This window comes from Oikopleura dioica, chromosome XSR, assembly GCF_907165135.1.
Source record: "Oikopleura dioica chromosome XSR, OKI2018_I68_1.0, whole genome shotgun sequence".
In the NCBI taxonomy this organism is placed as follows: Eukaryota; Metazoa; Chordata; class Appendicularia; order Copelata; family Oikopleuridae; genus Oikopleura; species Oikopleura dioica.
This window is the reverse complement of record NC_137294.1, coordinates 12,203,138-12,218,991: the sequence shown is the minus strand read 5'-3', so window position 1 is coordinate 12,218,991 and position 15,854 is coordinate 12,203,138. Positions and strand designations below refer to the sequence as shown.

The 15,854-nt window shown below is 44.4% G+C and overlaps 4 protein-coding genes across 5 annotated transcripts; 2 read left to right on the top strand and 2 right to left on the bottom strand.

Moving 5' to 3' along the window:
* Positions 1–793: 793 nt before the first annotated feature.
* Positions 794–3,298, top strand: LOC145710605 (homeodomain-interacting protein kinase 2-like). Its single transcript, XM_081788391.1, has 2 exons — positions 794–975; positions 2,968–3,298. The coding sequence occupies exons 1-2, from the start codon at positions 899–901 to the stop codon at positions 3,281–3,283; spliced, it is 393 nt and encodes a 130-aa protein (XP_081644517.1). The 5' UTR covers positions 794–898; the 3' UTR covers positions 3,284–3,298.
* A 26-nt stretch (positions 3,299–3,324) lies between these two features.
* LOC145710604 (uncharacterized) lies at positions 3,325–9,653 on the top strand. 2 transcript variants are annotated; one of them, XM_081788390.1, is made up of 14 exons: positions 3,325–3,763; positions 4,682–4,919; positions 5,392–5,571; positions 5,618–5,708; positions 5,797–5,876; positions 5,917–6,191; positions 6,287–6,513; positions 6,562–6,845; positions 6,895–7,081; positions 7,229–7,283; positions 7,334–7,422; positions 7,526–7,579; positions 8,108–8,172; positions 8,262–9,653. In XM_081788390.1, exons 1-14 carry the CDS (start codon positions 3,357–3,359, stop codon positions 8,394–8,396), a joined length of 2,367 nt encoding a protein of 788 aa, XP_081644516.1. In that variant the 5' UTR covers positions 3,325–3,356; the 3' UTR covers positions 8,397–9,653. The 2 variants fall into 2 exon arrangements, with proteins under 2 accessions (XP_081644516.1, XP_081644515.1); XM_081788389.1 differs by having other exon boundaries at positions 6,287–6,845.
* A 904-nt stretch (positions 9,654–10,557) lies between these two features.
* On the bottom strand, positions 10,558–11,339 carry LOC145709489 (uncharacterized). The gene is made up of 3 exons (XM_081787179.1): positions 11,135–11,339; positions 10,852–10,950; positions 10,558–10,812 (listed from the first exon to the last, which is right to left on the bottom strand). The coding sequence occupies exons 1-3, from the start codon at positions 11,168–11,170 to the stop codon at positions 10,636–10,638; spliced, it is 312 nt and encodes a 103-aa protein (XP_081643305.1). The 5' UTR covers positions 11,171–11,339; the 3' UTR covers positions 10,558–10,635.
* A 75-nt stretch (positions 11,340–11,414) lies between these two features.
* LOC145708499 (gremlin-1-like) lies at positions 11,415–15,713 on the bottom strand. Its single transcript, XM_081786179.1, has 7 exons — positions 15,576–15,713; positions 15,255–15,459; positions 15,121–15,205; positions 12,335–12,428; positions 12,161–12,237; positions 11,798–11,880; positions 11,415–11,576 (listed from the first exon to the last, which is right to left on the bottom strand). Exons 2-7 carry the CDS (start codon positions 15,375–15,377, stop codon positions 11,508–11,510), a joined length of 531 nt encoding a protein of 176 aa, XP_081642305.1. The 5' UTR covers positions 15,378–15,459; positions 15,576–15,713; the 3' UTR covers positions 11,415–11,507.
* Positions 15,714–15,854: the final 141 nt, after the last annotated feature.

Below are 15,854 nucleotides of genomic sequence, written 5' to 3'. Positions count from 1 at the left end.
TTGATTTTTTAAAGTTCGGAAATTCAGAGATTTTGAAAGAACGAAAAAGAAAGAAAAAAAAAACGAAGAAAGAAAATAAAAAGGAATTTTTTCTTTAAATTTTTTATTATTTAATTCAATTTTCTGTAGATGAAGAAATGAGTTAATGAAAATGAATTTAAAAAAATATTATTTCTGAAAAGTATATTTTCTGCTTACTTTTGTGGAATTGGAATTCGTAATTATGCGGTTTAGTTTTACTAAAAATACATCTGCGCCAGTTATTTTGAAGAAAATCAAATTAGGAAATCAATTAGCTCCTTCTTTTTGAAATAGAGGCCGCTATTTTAAGAAATACGGAAAAAGTAATTGCAACTAAGGGTGTCCTCGAGATTGTCGAGGATAGGGCTTGGCGACCTGTGGGGAAACCTGAGTCAGGGCAGAGAAAGATCCCACAGAGAAGGTTTTTCAGAACCCTGAGTCAGGTTTTCTGCGCAGTTTCAGAAGCCGAGCTCAGCCTGTGTAGAAACCTGTCTCAGGGTTCTGAAAGAGACTCAGTATAATTCCTCTTCGCATAACTCTTTCAGGACCCTGACTCAGGTTTCTACACAGGTTGCCGAGCCGAGGGGAAAGCTAATGTCTCGTAGACTACCAAGGCCGATTTTGTCTAAGACGCGTCATTTTCCCTCGATCTAAGCAAAAAGCAAAACAATTGCTTCATTAAAACTAATTTACGAGTATCTTTCTCTCTTTCTCTGAACCAAAGTAGTCTTTTTTCATAGCCTTTTTATTCAGTTTTGTTTCTTTTTAGAAGGTTCGAAAATGAGTTGATAACGCGAAATCGGCATCACTTTGTCGAAAAAACACTGCGAATTGCGGTCGTCCAATTCTCCAAGTTCCGGGGCCAGTAGCCGGGGCTATGCTCCCCTACCATGGCGGCAGTCTGGCATACCAACAGCCCAAGAAGACAAACAGCAAGAAGAAAGACAGTCACAGGTTAGTACTATCTACTGTCTATTGACTGCAGACCACAGGAACTTTTTAATGCTAGGGTGAGCATATTTTATGGGTTTTATTGAAAATATCGGGGTTTATGGGTTCCAGCAGTATTTGATGATCTAACACGAAGAATTCTAGCGTGATTGAATAAGAAACCATTTTCTTCGTGCAAATATGGGTTCTATGAGGGTTTTTAGCCACCCAGAGTTCTTATGATCCATCAAAGGAATACATGATTTTGATTGGTGTAAAATCCCTATAGAACGCCCATTTATTCGAAGAAATAGGCTTTTCATCCAATCAGGAACTGTTATTCTATACCTCAGCCAATCAAAAATGACTATTCCCCAAAAAACCCATATCTTATAAAAACGGGCAGCATCGTTTTTATCATAATCTTGTTTTGATCGTCGCGTCTTCTCTAGAACATCTACCTTCGGATTTGATTTTGCGCCTCTTTGGCAAGTGAAGATGGTAGTTAGAATCGCGGAGTAGAGCTTAATCGGCCCATAGCGGGTCGCACATGCAAATCGCTACAACTTAGGGTTATCCAAAGCGCCAAAAGTAGCTTCTTCTTTTCGTGTTTTTTCGGTCCAAATGGATAATCCGTCGCAAGTCAGTATGGCCCATGTTTCGTCCCCTGTCAGTACTACCATCCCCAAGACAGATACCAGTACAGTTACCATCAGTACAATCAGCAGCGACGAATCAGGCAGCATTTTTCCCAAGACAGAAGTAGACCCCCAATTTCTTTCAAAACGCCGGACGGTTTGACCGATTCTGGGCTCGGCAAAAACATCAAAAAAATTATATTTTATATGGAAAGAAAGAACGAGAAGCCGCTTGCGGCTTCGAGTTCCAAAACCAAAGAAGCCGCTAAAAGCGCTACTCTATTAATATTTTATTGAAAGCTACACTTTTGAAGCTCGAAGTCGCAAGTGGCTTCACGATTTACTTTAATCGTTTCTTCTTCTTTTTTTGACGAATAATTGAATTGAGTTCGTTTTCTGCCGAGCTCAGCTGACGGTGTACCCAAAGGCCCTGCCCTCAGTTCATTTGTGGAATGGACTGTCTCAAGATTACCAGTACCGATGTGGGCTAATCCACCATCAGCAGCAGCAGCAGCAGGGTCGCAAAATGAAAATCCCGTTCTTCCGCTCGCCCGGCAGAAAGTATCGATTCTATCACCCGCCGAATCCGTACGTCTCCTTTCTCTTTCTTCGTTTTTTTTTTCTTTTCGTTGAGGACGAGCTAAATCTAAATCAGATAATTACCGAAATCGAGGACTGGAGAATATTCCAAAAGTAGCTCAGTCGTGACCAAATACCGTACCACACTTCTCCGCTCTCGCGAGTAGCCATTTTTACCATTTGAAATTAGAAAGAAAACAAAACGAAAGAATGAGAAAAACGCGCAAAACAGCGTCAAGTTATAACTTTGCAAATGTCACGTATCCCTTTTCTATATCAGAAAGCTTCTTTCACAAGGATCGTTTTGGCGAAATTCAACTGCGTCGCGTCAACTTCGAATAATGCTTTCTAGCCCCTTAAATCATCGCTAAAATTCAAATCAACAGCATAAATAGCATGATAAGAAAGCTTTTCTATGATGCAAGTTTAGTTGAAAACGCAGCGCGGCTTTTTGTTTGAAGCTCATGCCGCAAGGGACTTCGATATTGCCAGTTTTACTTATTTTTAGTGATGATCTAAGGGAGTTAAAGGTGTTCAACGAGCTTAGATGGGTTAAAAAGGGCCTTAGACGAGAATGGGTTAAAGGCTGTTTCACTCTTTCGAGTCTTGAGATCCGCATTTTTTGACGAGACGCAATTGAATTTCGCTGTTTGAAGGCTCGATTGTTTCAACTTCGAGAGTTCCGACGGTAGTAGTTAAAACTTTAAAACTATCGAATTATTTTAACGTTACTTTTTGTTTCTTTGAAAGGAAACGGGAAGCCCATTTCGTTTTCGTTTTTAACCTGTTTGTTTTTCAGTGAGGGCGACTACAAGCTGGTGCAGCATGAAGTGCTAGCGTCGCCGACGTCGCGTTATGAAGTGCTGGAGTTTCTGGGGCGCGGAACATTCGGCCAGGTGGTGAAATGCTGGAAACATGGGACGAACGAGATTGTGGCGATTAAAATTCTGAAGAACCACCCTTCATATGCTCGGCAGGGGCAGATTGAAGTGTCCATCCTCACCCGCCTGTCGATGGAAGAGGCCGAAGAGTTCAACTACGTCAGGGCGTTCGAGTGCTTCACCCACAAGAGCCACACCTGCATAGGAACAAGGTCGAAAACCTATAACAGCTAGAATGATATGAAGACCCTTTGATGAGGGTTTTTAGGCTCTAGTCAAACTTTTGACCTGGAAAAAAGTGTTTGAAATGCTGGAGCTGAACCTGTACGATTTTCTGAAGAACAACAAGTTCTGCCCGTTGAAGCTGAAGTATATCCGGCCGATTATGCAGCAAGTGTTGACGGCGTTGATGAAATTGAAGCAGCTGGGTCTGATCCACGCCGATTTGAAGCCCGAGAACATTATGATGGTGGACCCGGCCAGATACCCTTACCGAGTGAAGGTGATCGACTTCGGCTCGGCTAGCCACGTGAGCAAGGCTGTCCCGAGTACTTACCTGCAGAGTCGTTACTACCGCGCGCCGGAGATCATCCTCGGCCTCCCCTTTTCCGAGCGAATCGACATGTGGTCGCTGGGCTGTGTCGCGGCAGAGCTCTTTCTCGGCTGGCCACTGTATCCAGGCGCCAGCGAATACGACCAGATCAGATACATTTGGTAAGTTGTTCGGCGAAAAAGACGAGATTTCGACTTGCCCGAGTTCAATTTGATTTTTCGACAAATTCAAATTAAACTCGATGAAGCCAAAATCCACTCATTTTCAATAAAAAAGATCTGATTCTCGTTAGCCGTCGAAGAGTTACCCTATCTCTTGTCACTCTCTTTCGATTTCTCGAAAAAAATAAAATTTTCGTTTTTCCGGATCATCTGCAGCTCATCCTCGGTGCATGAGTCATCGATGACGCGCCGTGGGTGGCCACTAGTGGTGGAATGCTCCAGCGTTCAGTACCTAATTTTGAATTTAGGGAAAAACGCAATCATAAATTACTGAATAAAGAAAGAGATTGACTAGAAATATAACTTCCGGATGATCCCTTGTATCATTTTAGTTGCTTTATTCACTGTTGATAGTGAAGAAGGCAGATACCATGATACCATGGCATTCGGTTATTCGACAGTGCGTTATTAAAAAGAAGCGAGTGAGACGAGGCCTTTTTACGGAAAGGAAAGTCTCTGCTGATCTCTTATTGTTTTTTTTTTTCACTAGGGCTTATTTACATGCGAATAGGGAGTGACACCCTTACTTCTTCTTGCCAAAACATAGCTCTAACCTTCATCCTCTCCCCCTGAAAGTCACTGAAAGTTCTATAAGTTCGTGATGCCCTTTATAATAAAGGCTTTATCTATCATTAATATTCATTCATTATAGCAAAAATAATGATTTGTTGGATAAATAAAAGCTTAAAATTAAGGGTATAGATGTCAATAAAAACATTCAGTAGCTTTTAGCGGGGACGATAAAGGTTGAGGCTATATTTAGGCAACGTGAAGTAAGGGTATCGCCATGTTTATTTTCGCGGAAGCTTCGATAATTAAGAGTCCAACAAAATTCGTCGTCATTCATTTTTTCTTCAGTCAAACGCATGGTCTGCCTCCAGAGCACATGCTCAACGCCGCCTCGAAAACGAAGAAGTTCTTCTCCCGAGCTTACGACACGCCTAATCCGCTGTGGTGCCTCAAGCCGCAAGAGGAGATGATGGCCGAGTACAACATCAAGTCAAAAGAAGCGCGAAAATACATCTTCAATTGCCTAGATGACATGGCTCGAGTGAACATGCCAAAATACGAGTCTTCCGAGCTGCAAGTTGAAAAGGTTCGATTTGACAGCTCTGAAGGGCGATTGTCCCCTGCCAAAACCTGAAAAAGGGTCTATTACCACTTCTTTCGTTGATAAAGGACAAAGACGTCACTATTTAGATCTTTCACCTGCGAATACGGATTTTACTCTTCGAGTAAATCTAGTGATACCTTTCTTTTCTTTCACAGACTAGCAAACTTTATCGTTATCTAGACGATACTGCCGCGACACCCTTAATTTTGGACAGAAGAACAAGATATGGTTAGAAGTTTTTTTTCAATGCCAAAATTAAGGGCATCACTTCAGTAAATTCAAGATTGTTTCTAACTGAAGAATATTACAACATTCTGGTGGTAGACAATACGGGTGTCACAATATTAGCTCGGATTTAGAACGTTAGAGCCTCTAGAAGTAAAGTCTGTATTTTCAGATGAAATAAATTCGTCGAAGTCAATTATCTTTCTAAGCTAACATTATTCGTTTTCAGCACGATCGACGCGAGTTCCTGGATCTCCTGAAGAAGATGCTGGTGATGGACGACCAGTACCGAATCAACCCGATGGAAGCGTTGCAGCACAACTTCATCACGATGGGCCACTTTGTCGAGTGCGCGAACTCGCATCTCGTCAAATCCTCGCTGCAGAAGATGGAAGTTTGCAAACGAAAGGTAACAACGCAAACGGCGATTCAAAGAACTACCCGACTCTTTTCAGCATAATTACTACGAACTGGCTTCCAACTTCCAGAAGATTCAACGGGCGATGGAATCGTACTCGAAGCCGATTTCGCGACGATCACGAATCGGTAAGTACCACCTAAAGAGGACTATTTAATCGAGAAGTCGCTTGTGTCTATCACCTTAGCATAAACTCTTCCTTATTCATGTTTCTAGAGCGAACGACGGATTTCCAACCAAATCTCGTCGGCGGCTTGAATTTCGCTGATCAGCTGGCTTCGCAGACGCTCTCCCAGGTATTCTTGCGCGATGGAACTGTTTAAGAAACGCTTTTAGGTCTTACTTGGGCCGTACGGACAGCCACAAGGGCTAGGCGATCTCACACCAGGAATTCGACTTGATCCGACGCTGCTCGCTCCCAACGCTTTGGGTGGCAATGCGGCCAGCGCAACCACACTCGTCGGCCCGTTTCAGAACTCACCGATGCAACTGCTCAATCCGCTCGGCTTGACTGGCGCTGGTGGCTGGCCCCTTGGACCTTTGGGGCCCACAAGGTCCACTCTTCCCGAAAACGATCTCTTTTCCAGGCAGCCTTCTTCGCTTACTTCGAGGTGGGAATAAGAAGAGATATCTTTATTAGTGATATCAAAGTTTGGACTACTATTTACTTCGTTGACTAACTTCTCCATTAACTATCTTAATTCAGGTCTGTACGCGGCCAGTCGCCAACGGACAGCAATCGAATGGAATGCGAAACGCAGAAATCGACGAAGAAGTCGTCTCGCCTGTCGCGGCAGCCCTCGTCGCGCCAGTTCGCGCCCGTCTTTCCGCAGTCAGAGAAGACGCCGGTGATCGTTTCGCAGCCGGGCGCGGTCGGAAGCTCGAGGAACAAGTTCTTGAAGCAGACGCCTTGCTCGCGCTCGCCATCTCCGGGTACAAAAATGAATTTGATGGAGGATGATAGTCACATGAATCCTTCAGCGTGTTCTATCATTACGATCTCGTCCGAGTCCGAGGAGGACAAGCACAACAATGGGTTGGGCACGCGCAACGGCGGGAACTCGGCGGCGCGAGAGAACGGGAAAAAATCGAGCGGACGGCAAAATCACACGAATAATTTAGTCGGCGCCAATTCGCCTCTCATGCAGTCCACGGGGCGACCCATGGTCAGCTCGGTCGACGATGGACCGCCTCTGTTCCTTCCTCTCAACGAACAGATGCAGACCAACTCGCAGAGCATGCACAGACAGAACAGCGAAATAGACGTAAGATACTCTCTCAGAAATGGACCTCAAAGTAAAGCTTCCCTTCTAGCGCAAGTTCTACCCGAACCCATCTGTCAAAACAGAACCGGAGCACGAGCTCCTCGCTCCAAGCGCATATCGTGGCTCGTCGGTGGATTTCACCGCCCGCTCCACCGCCGACTTCTTCAACTCGTCCTCCGCTTACCAACCTGCGTTCAAGGGTGAATTGCAAATGAATCAAGACCGAATCAACCAATGTAACGAATCTCAAAGCAAAATATCCGATTTAATAATATTCCAAATTTCAAGTCCAAATTCAAGCTTCAAATTTGTCAATTTTGAATTTTGATTTCGTAAAAAATCGCCAAATTATGATTTAATTCTTGACGTTAATGGCGATTTAGTGTACGGCCGGAACAATCTTCCTGTCAATTTGCCGAGCAGGTCACCGACGCACAGGTAACGGGAATCAGTCTAGAGCCAAAAGAACGAGACGCATCATTTTCTAGCGGCTTGGCAGCGACGCAGTCTATTATCCCTCCGAGTAATCCGCTCTGTGGTTTCCAGCCGCTCGCGCAGCAGCAGCAGGCGCTAAACGGTAAACACGGCAAATTTTGGCGAAGCACCCTGTGTAGAAAACCTGACAGAGGATATTAAAGGGCAAATAGAATGCCGAATCTATAATAAAATACTGAATTCAGGTCTGAAGCAAAGCTACGGACGACGAGATGCGCCTTCACCTCGCTCGGTTTTGCTTGGGATTCGCGATCGACGAACGGAGGAGTCTTTACGAGATCCAAACTCTTTTTGTAGCGTAACCGTAGCTCAACCCTGTAGCTCCTATCTCTCCCCCAACTTCCTCAGTTTAACACCAATTCGCACGGGAACGGCATCGCGCAGGTCAATTCAATCAGTTCCGCGCGCTCTCCCTTCCATCTTCCATCCAGTGCGGCCTTTTTCCAGCAGCCAGCAGCGGGGCCAGCAGGGCTCAACTCACTAATTAACACTCAAGGAGGACGACAGGTCTTTCGCGCTAACCCTAACCCGACCAACGGTTCTGCTATTAACCCGCAGCAGGCGCACATGACCTCGGTCATCCAGCTCAACCCGGCGTATGGCCAGACGCCCGTGTTCTTTTAACCCCGACTGGAAATGAAGCTAACCCGGTTGCGACTAACCCTTTCTTTGCGAATTTCTCCGCCACTAACAACCCATAATCCAATCTACAATTGCATGAGACATTGACATTTTTCATTTTCGCTTTTTCGAATCCCACTAAAAGCAGTCCGCTGCCGCCTATAACTCCGCCTTTCCTGCTGGTCTTCTTCCGCATGGCTTGCCACTTATCGTAAGTCTTCTTACAGTAGCAACTGTTTTCAGAACAGGCTCAGAACCACAGTCTTTCAGAATTCCTAAAACTAACTTGGTGATTTTTAGCCGCAATATGGATCTAGCAGATCGGGAGGGAACTCGCTATCGAGTGCGTACGCGTTGGCCGCAGCTTCGCCTTCCGCTGGCGGATTCTACTACAATCCGCTCAATCCGAGGCACAATCCGTATTTGCTTCAGTAAGACGCACTTACACATCTCAGTAACCGTCATTCTGGATTTTTCACAAGTCCACTTCTACTGACCTTTCCTTCAGCAGCAGCTCGTCTGTTTGCTCCACTCCCTCTTTCTAACTGTAAGCGTTTCTAACCTTACCGTTACCCTCTTTCCACCAATTCCCAGAATCCGGGAATCGATGTTTTGTTGCTTTCTATAATTAATCGAATATTCTCCAAGCTTATTCGAAGCGATCTATATAACCCAGAATTAAAAAAATTCAAAAAAAACCACAAAACTAAGGGTCAATCGTGATCCCTAACCAAAAATATTTATTGTTCTCGTTTTAGCCTTAGCGTTAATTCGTCATTTATTATAATTTTACTCCTTCTCTTACTGTATTTCCGAGGACACCAGATGCGCCAGGAGACTAAGAGAAAGTAAACCTCTACAGAAGCGTCTTTGGATAACGCATGATTTCCATCCTGTCTGCTGATCAGTCGGTCAACCAATCAGCGGAAAGGATGGAAAGCATTCGTTATCCAAAGAGGATTCTGTAGCTATCGAATCGAATCAATTGCCCGGCGCATGTGCACAAAAAAGAGGAATGATCATAACTTAAAGTTCGCACGATCATATTTCGCGTTTATATATATAAATCTAAAGATGTCTTGTGTGTGTCCCTGTTATTATGCCTGTTTTACATAGTACCCATATTGTATATTGAATTATCCCCGATGAGCGGGCCCTACTTAAACTACGCTTGTGAAGAGAACTTCCTCTCGAAAGAAAAGAACAGCGCCAGAGAGCTTCTCATGAGCTAGTCGTGTTGTATATTTTTTCAGATAGACCATCATCATCAAAAAAAACACCATCAATCAAGAAAGACCCTTTTCAAATGTACATAGTTCTTTTTTTCTTTAATCCCCTTTGTAAAAATGAAATAAATTTGCAATGAGTGTTGATGGTAATAAAATGATAGCCTTGACGCAACAAGACGCGGTTTTTCAACGCTTTCGATCATCCTCCTTTCTGCTCTACAGTTAGAGGCACTCTTTCCCTCTTTCTCCAATTTCTAAATGTACCCGTGTATCCAGTCTTACATTGCTCTATCCACCCTCTTTTTATGTACTGTTCTTCTTTTTTTCTGATTCATCTATGAAGCTAGTACTCCCTGTTCAAAACTCACTACTACTAAACTCATCCAACTTATATATTCATTTTTTCTTCTTTATATCCTTGATTTCGATTCTACCTACCAAAAAATATACTTTTTATTCATTATTTTTTTCTTTATTTAAAGTTCTTCTGCAATGCTGTAGTCTTTGCATGCCAACAAAAAAAATATCCAAAAGCATCATTTTCATTAAAAAAAAATATATATATTTCAAAGTTTTCCGCTTTATTTCCAAAACTTTAGTTAAGTAAAAGAGGTATAAATTACTTTACTAAGGCCAAAATATAATTTACAAAAGAATTTAATACTGTATCAAGACTCTTATTTCGTGAAAATGAAGCTGTTTTGTTCCAAAATAAATAAACAATAATTTGAACATCCAAAATGCGAAAAAAGAAAAGGTCACTTTTTCGTGGTTATCTTCGTTCTTTATTTCAAAGTTTTTGTTTTGACTAGGTGAAAATAAATAAATTGCAGGTTTGATGCAGAGCTAAGAAAGGAGCGATAACAGCGGTGTCATTACAATTTCATATCCTCTCAAAATATTAGCAATAATTTTTGAGAGAAGAGTTGGAGCACCACTGCCGAGTAGTCCAACAGAATCACCTTGGCAAGAGTCGATTCCGCGTTGGCCGGGCATGTCTTTCTCCCCCTCTGCGTCTGAATCTCCATGTCTTCCGCTTGCTCCATCTCGTCCTAGAAACATTTTCAAAAATTCAAAAGAATAATTGCTATTCTACCGAATTCGCCATGGGAAGAGTCGATTCCAGGATCTGTCAATCCATTGCCATCAGGGAGTTGGCTCGTTGGCGCTTCGAATAACTGCAGTTGGCGTAGTTGGCGCTGCTGTTTGCCAATGTTGACGCTATCGCACTCCAGAGAACGCTGCTGCTTGCCACTCTCATTTGAGGCCAGAACAACAGGGAAGAACAGGAGGATGAACAGGAGGAAGAACAGGATGAAGAGGCAGCGATTTCTTTTTGAATTCGATTCTTCGGGAGAGACGGTGTTATCTTTTCAAAGGTTATAACTTATAAGCATGGATCTTGTTGAGAAGGTGTAAGACAAGGCGCTCTACCAAATTTTGAATTACGCTTGATTGATTTCACTATCTATAAACTTTAGTACTTGTTTATCCTTTCCTGATTCATCGTAAGCCTCAGTGTTTGTTGCAGAGTCAGAGGTCTTGACGGCAGTCTGGACTGCAGTCTCGACGGTGTTTTTCTGGTAAGTTTTCTGGTAAAGTCGTTCTACAGCGTCGAGCGTCTTATAAGCATTAAAATTATCTATGAGATAAAGAGTAACCTGTCCGAAATTCCGCTTGAGTCGAGGCAAATCATTCAAATTTGCATTGAGGTCCTCTGATTTTTGTAAAAGCTCGTCTAGTCGATAATCGCACTCCGGCTAAAAACTTCTTTAATCGAAAGAACAGACCCTTGTCTAAATTCTAGCGCAGCTTCGCCATGATTCATCAAGTAAGAAAAAATTTTAAACCCATTTTAGCTTATTTTTGGTTTCAAATCACTCCCTAGTAATTATTATAGATAGACCTCTTATTTGTCGATTTTGTTAACAATAATAACCGTACCTGTAGATTTAGTGCCAGTGAATTGTCGCTGCTCATTCTCTCTCTCTTCTTTTTGAAAAAAATTAGAAATGAGAGAAGGAGCCGGTGCCCAAAAATATTTTCCAGGTGCGATACTAAGATATTTCCGTAAAAGGAAATTTTAACAAAAAAAAGAAAACAAGTTGTTTCGGATGGATGGCGGGCGCTATCGGTCTAACAGACTAACCCTAACCCTTTGATGGATTCTACGCCCTCCTACTCTAGGAATCACAGAACACGGATATGATATGATATCGAAATGAGACATGAAAGAGACATTTTTTTTTAATTTGAGAAGTTCTGTTCAGTTTCGTGAAGAAAAGCGTCATTTTGATATTCTCGGACTTGGAAAGGATCAAGTCTGTGTCGGCAGGATTGAAGTAAGATCAACGTCTAAGCATTTGCATTTCTGTACAATTTCGACCTGAATTCAGAAGATCTTTAAGGGGATAGCTAGCAGGATCGCGTGTTGATTTTTCATTTTACATAGTGACTCCCTTATTTTTCATCTAAGAAAGGTTTTTAGGGGAATACTTTTTCCTCTGTAGGCCAAAAAGGGTCTTCTTTCTTTTTGTTAATTAAAATAAGGGTGTCACTATGATAATTCTTCTTTGAAAATTTTTCTTTATAAAGTTCGTTTTTTACCTTTTTCCGTATCTTCTTTCGTCGTCTATTATCGTCTTTGCAGTGGAGAGTCACATATTTAAAAGTCGTCTTATGTGGTTTGCCTTAACAGCTCGTTAAAATCTGTAATTTACGCTACTTTGGCTTTATTGAAGCGCCACCCCGAGCGGGAGGGATGTGTTCGACGAGATTTACCACCTCGTGAAGCTATGTCGGCAGAGTCCTTTATCTTCAGAGGAGCGCGCCGCGGGGCATTAACACCCGAGCCCGGGGCGAGTTCTGCGCCCTTCGCGCCCCGAAACCCAGCGCGAAAATGATTTCCAGAGTTCAAGATTAGCTAGTAGTGCACATACGACCCGCTTCGGTACAGTACTACGTGCTTACAGTAAGAGCAGGAGGCGAACGGCTGGATCTCGGAAGAAGACGGAATGAAGAAGGAGTTGCACTGCCCGTAGCAATATCTGAAAACGTAAATAAATCAGAATTCACCTCAAAAAATCAGCTAAAAAACGAGGAAAACTCAAATTTTCTTCCTTGATTTCAACAAAAAAAACGTACTTGTTTGTGATTGTGCGCGATTTGCAGCCGTCGGCGAAGACTTCGAACTTGACAGAGTGCGCCTTGCATTTTTCTTTCTTCACGAGCAGCCGGTCTTAGAGGAATTAATGATTTATGCTGTGCGAACGGGTAGCGAACTTCACGTGAGAGCTACACTCAGTGTTGGAAAAACCCGCCCGCGAACCCCGCGGGGGCGGCGGGCGGGGGTTGCGGGCGCCCGCGCCCCCCGTACCCGCAAAAAATTTCGGATCTGGCCCCCGCGCCCGCCCGCGACCGCAAAAAATTTCTGATTTGGCCCCCGCGCCCGCCCGCGCCCGTACAAATTTTTTCAGCCGCCCGGGGCCCCCTTCCCTCGCCTTGAATTTAAATTGAGCTTGACGGCCAAATGGCCGATTCCCCCCTTTTTCTCCCTCCTTGGTTTTTGAATTCAAGGGATTCCCCTGTTTTTTCAACTCTTTATCACAGGTCTCATGGCATGTTAACCTTACAACGACAAACCGGAATTTCACCCGCCGACGACAATTGTGGCATGTATGGCACATGGATTTTAATGCCATCGTTTGATCAATAGAATGCCCGAAACCAAAGCCTAACCCAAACCAAAACAGAGCCCGAAACCTAAACTCGAACATGAACCTAGTGTCCATCCCAGTCTAGTGACCAAAATGGAAGAAATGGAAGAAAAGAGAAAAATGGGCGTTAAAAAGTTTTTGTGCCATATATTCCCAGCTTTCTGAGAATCATTTTGATGTATCACACTATCCCTTAACAAACATCTTAACCCGAAATTTTTGCCCACGTAAAAATGGGTATAAATAGTACTAAGCGTGAAAATGGCGATTTTTTCCGCCTTCGGGCCGTCTCAGCCCTGTTCCATGATTTTTGAATTTAAGGGGCTTGACGGCCCTTCGGGCCGTCTCAGCCCTGTTCCATGATTTTTGAATTTAAGGGGCTTGACGGCCCTTCGGGCCGTCTCAGCCCTGTTCCATGATTTTTGAATTTAAGGGCTTGACGGCCCTTCGGGCCGTCTCAGCCCTGTTCCATGATTTTTGAATTTAAGGGGCTTGACGGCCCTTCGGGCCGTCTCAGCCCTGTTCCATGATTTTGAATTTAAGGGCTTGACGGCCCTTCGGGCCGTCTCAGCCCTGTTCCATGATTTTTGAATTTAAGGGGCTTGACGGCCCTTCGGGCCGTCTCAGCCCTGTTCCATGATTTTTGAATTTAAGGGGCTTGACGGCCCTTCGGGCCGTCTCAGCCCTGTTCCATGATTTTTGAATTTAAGGGGCTTGACGGCCCTTCGGGCCGTCTCAGCCCTGTTCCATGATTTTTGAATTTAAGGGCTTGACGGCCCTTCGGGCCGTCTCAGCCCTGTTCCATGATTTTGAATTTAAGGGGCTTGACGGCCCTTCGGGCCGTCTCAGCCCTGTTCCATGATTTTTGAATTTAAGGGCTTGACGGCCCTTCGGGCCGTCTCAGCCCTGTTCCATGATTTTTAATTTAAGGGGCTTGACGGCCCTTCGGGCCGTCTCAGCCCTGTTCCATGATTTTTGAATTTAAGGGCTTGACGGCCCTTCGGGCCGTCTCAGCCCTGTTCCATGATTTTGAATTTAAGGGCTTGACGGCCCTTCGGGCCGTCTCAGCCCTGTTCCATGATTTTTGAATTTAAGGGCTTGACGGCCCTTCGGGCCGTCTCAGCCCTGTTCCATGATTTTTGAATTTAAGGGCTTGACGGCCCTTCGGGCCGTCTCAGCCCTGTTCCATGATTTTTGAATTTAAGGGCTTGACGGCCCTTCGGGCCGTCTCAGCCCTGTTCCATGATTTTGAATTTAAGGGCTTGACGGCCCTTCGGGCCGTCTCAGCCCTGTTCCATGATTTTTGAATTTAAGGGGCTTGACGGCCCTTCGGGCCGTCTCAGCCCTGTTCCATGATTTTGAATTTAAGGGCTTGACGGCCCTTCGGGCCGTCTCAGCCCTGTTCCATGATTTTGAATTTAAGGGGCTTGACAATGGCTGGGAACTCTAAGTTGATCAATCTCAGTTTTGTCCCCAACCCCACCCACACCCATCGTTTGAAAAATTCAAATTATCTTAGTTTATAACTCTATTATGGTTTTTATCAAAAATTATTTTTTATTTGCTGATTTCTGAACCCGCGGGGCTTGCGGACGCGAGGGTTACGGGCGCCCTCCACCCCCCGGGCGCCCGCGGGCGCGAAAATCTGCGGGGCCCCTGCCCGCGCCCGCCCGGACCCGCACGAAATTTTTGAGTTGGCCCCCGCGCCCGCCCGGACCCGCAGGAAATTTTGGAATTTGCCCCCGCGCCCGCCCGCACCCGCGGAAAATTTTGAAATCGGCCCCCGCGCCCGCCCGCGCCCGCGGGAAATGTTGCGGGTTTTCCAACACTGGCTACACTCTTCGCTTTTCGCTATTTTCACTTTCGCCAAAATAGAATTTTCGATTTTAAAGATTTTGTATTACAAAATTTGTAAGAAAGTAATTTTTAAAATTATTTCTTGCTATTTTTATAATTTTGAAATCAACAAGAACACTAGCCCTCGGCTCGGCAACCTGTGAAGAAAACCTGAGTCAGGGCCAGAAAAACCGTTTAAGAAAAGCCGCAAAGCGGCATTTTAAAATACGAGCCAGAATTTGAAATTTGATTGAAAAAGTTGATTTGTGAAGCCGCTCTGCGGCTTCGTTTTTCAAAAAAGCCGCTACGCGGCTTTTCATTAGAGATCTTTCTGACCCTGACTCAGATTTTCTTCACAACGTTTGAATTCTGTCCTACCTATAACGATGTGAGCTTCATCGGTGGAAGAAGTGAGTTTGTCCTCTGGCGTCTGAACTCTTCTACATCTCTTTGAGCGGCGTCCCTTGGAATCCCGTAAAGAAATCTGGATTTTAGAAAAAGGAAGTGCTTACTTCGCAGGAGCTGGTTCTCTGAATGGAAAGGGAGTCTTCCGACGACACCGCCAAGCAGTTCGAGAAAACGCAGAAAACGACGAGCAGATTGAGAGCTTTCGCGATCAGCGTCGAGTTTCTCATAAGCGTCCGTGGCAACTTTCAGCAAGAAAGTTTGATTCTTTCTTGGTTGGAAAGAAAGCGCATCTGACCCGCCGCCGCCGCCCTCAACAATATTTCAACTCAAGACTTTCGGGAAAAAGCACTTCTGCTCCTCCAGCCACCTGACGCCAGCCGAAGCCCGTCAAGGTCGACGAGAAGGCGCCAAACTCGAAAACTTACAGACTGTTTTTTTTTCGTCGGAAATGCTTTTGTCCTTTTTCTCTCTTTTTTCTTTCGCTCAGTTTTTTTCTCTTCTGATTTGCTTTTGCAAGTTTCTTTCTTTTTCTTTAATTCTAGCTTCGCGCGTCGGGAAGTGCGTGCGAGGAGCTCTAGATCTGATTCTGGATGGATTTACTTTTTGGTTCCTCAGGCTGGCTGACGACTTAGGGCGCGCGAGACACCCCTAATGCCTCGAGGCGATCCAAGGCGCTGTGCCTGAAGAAATGAACTTCGTCAGAA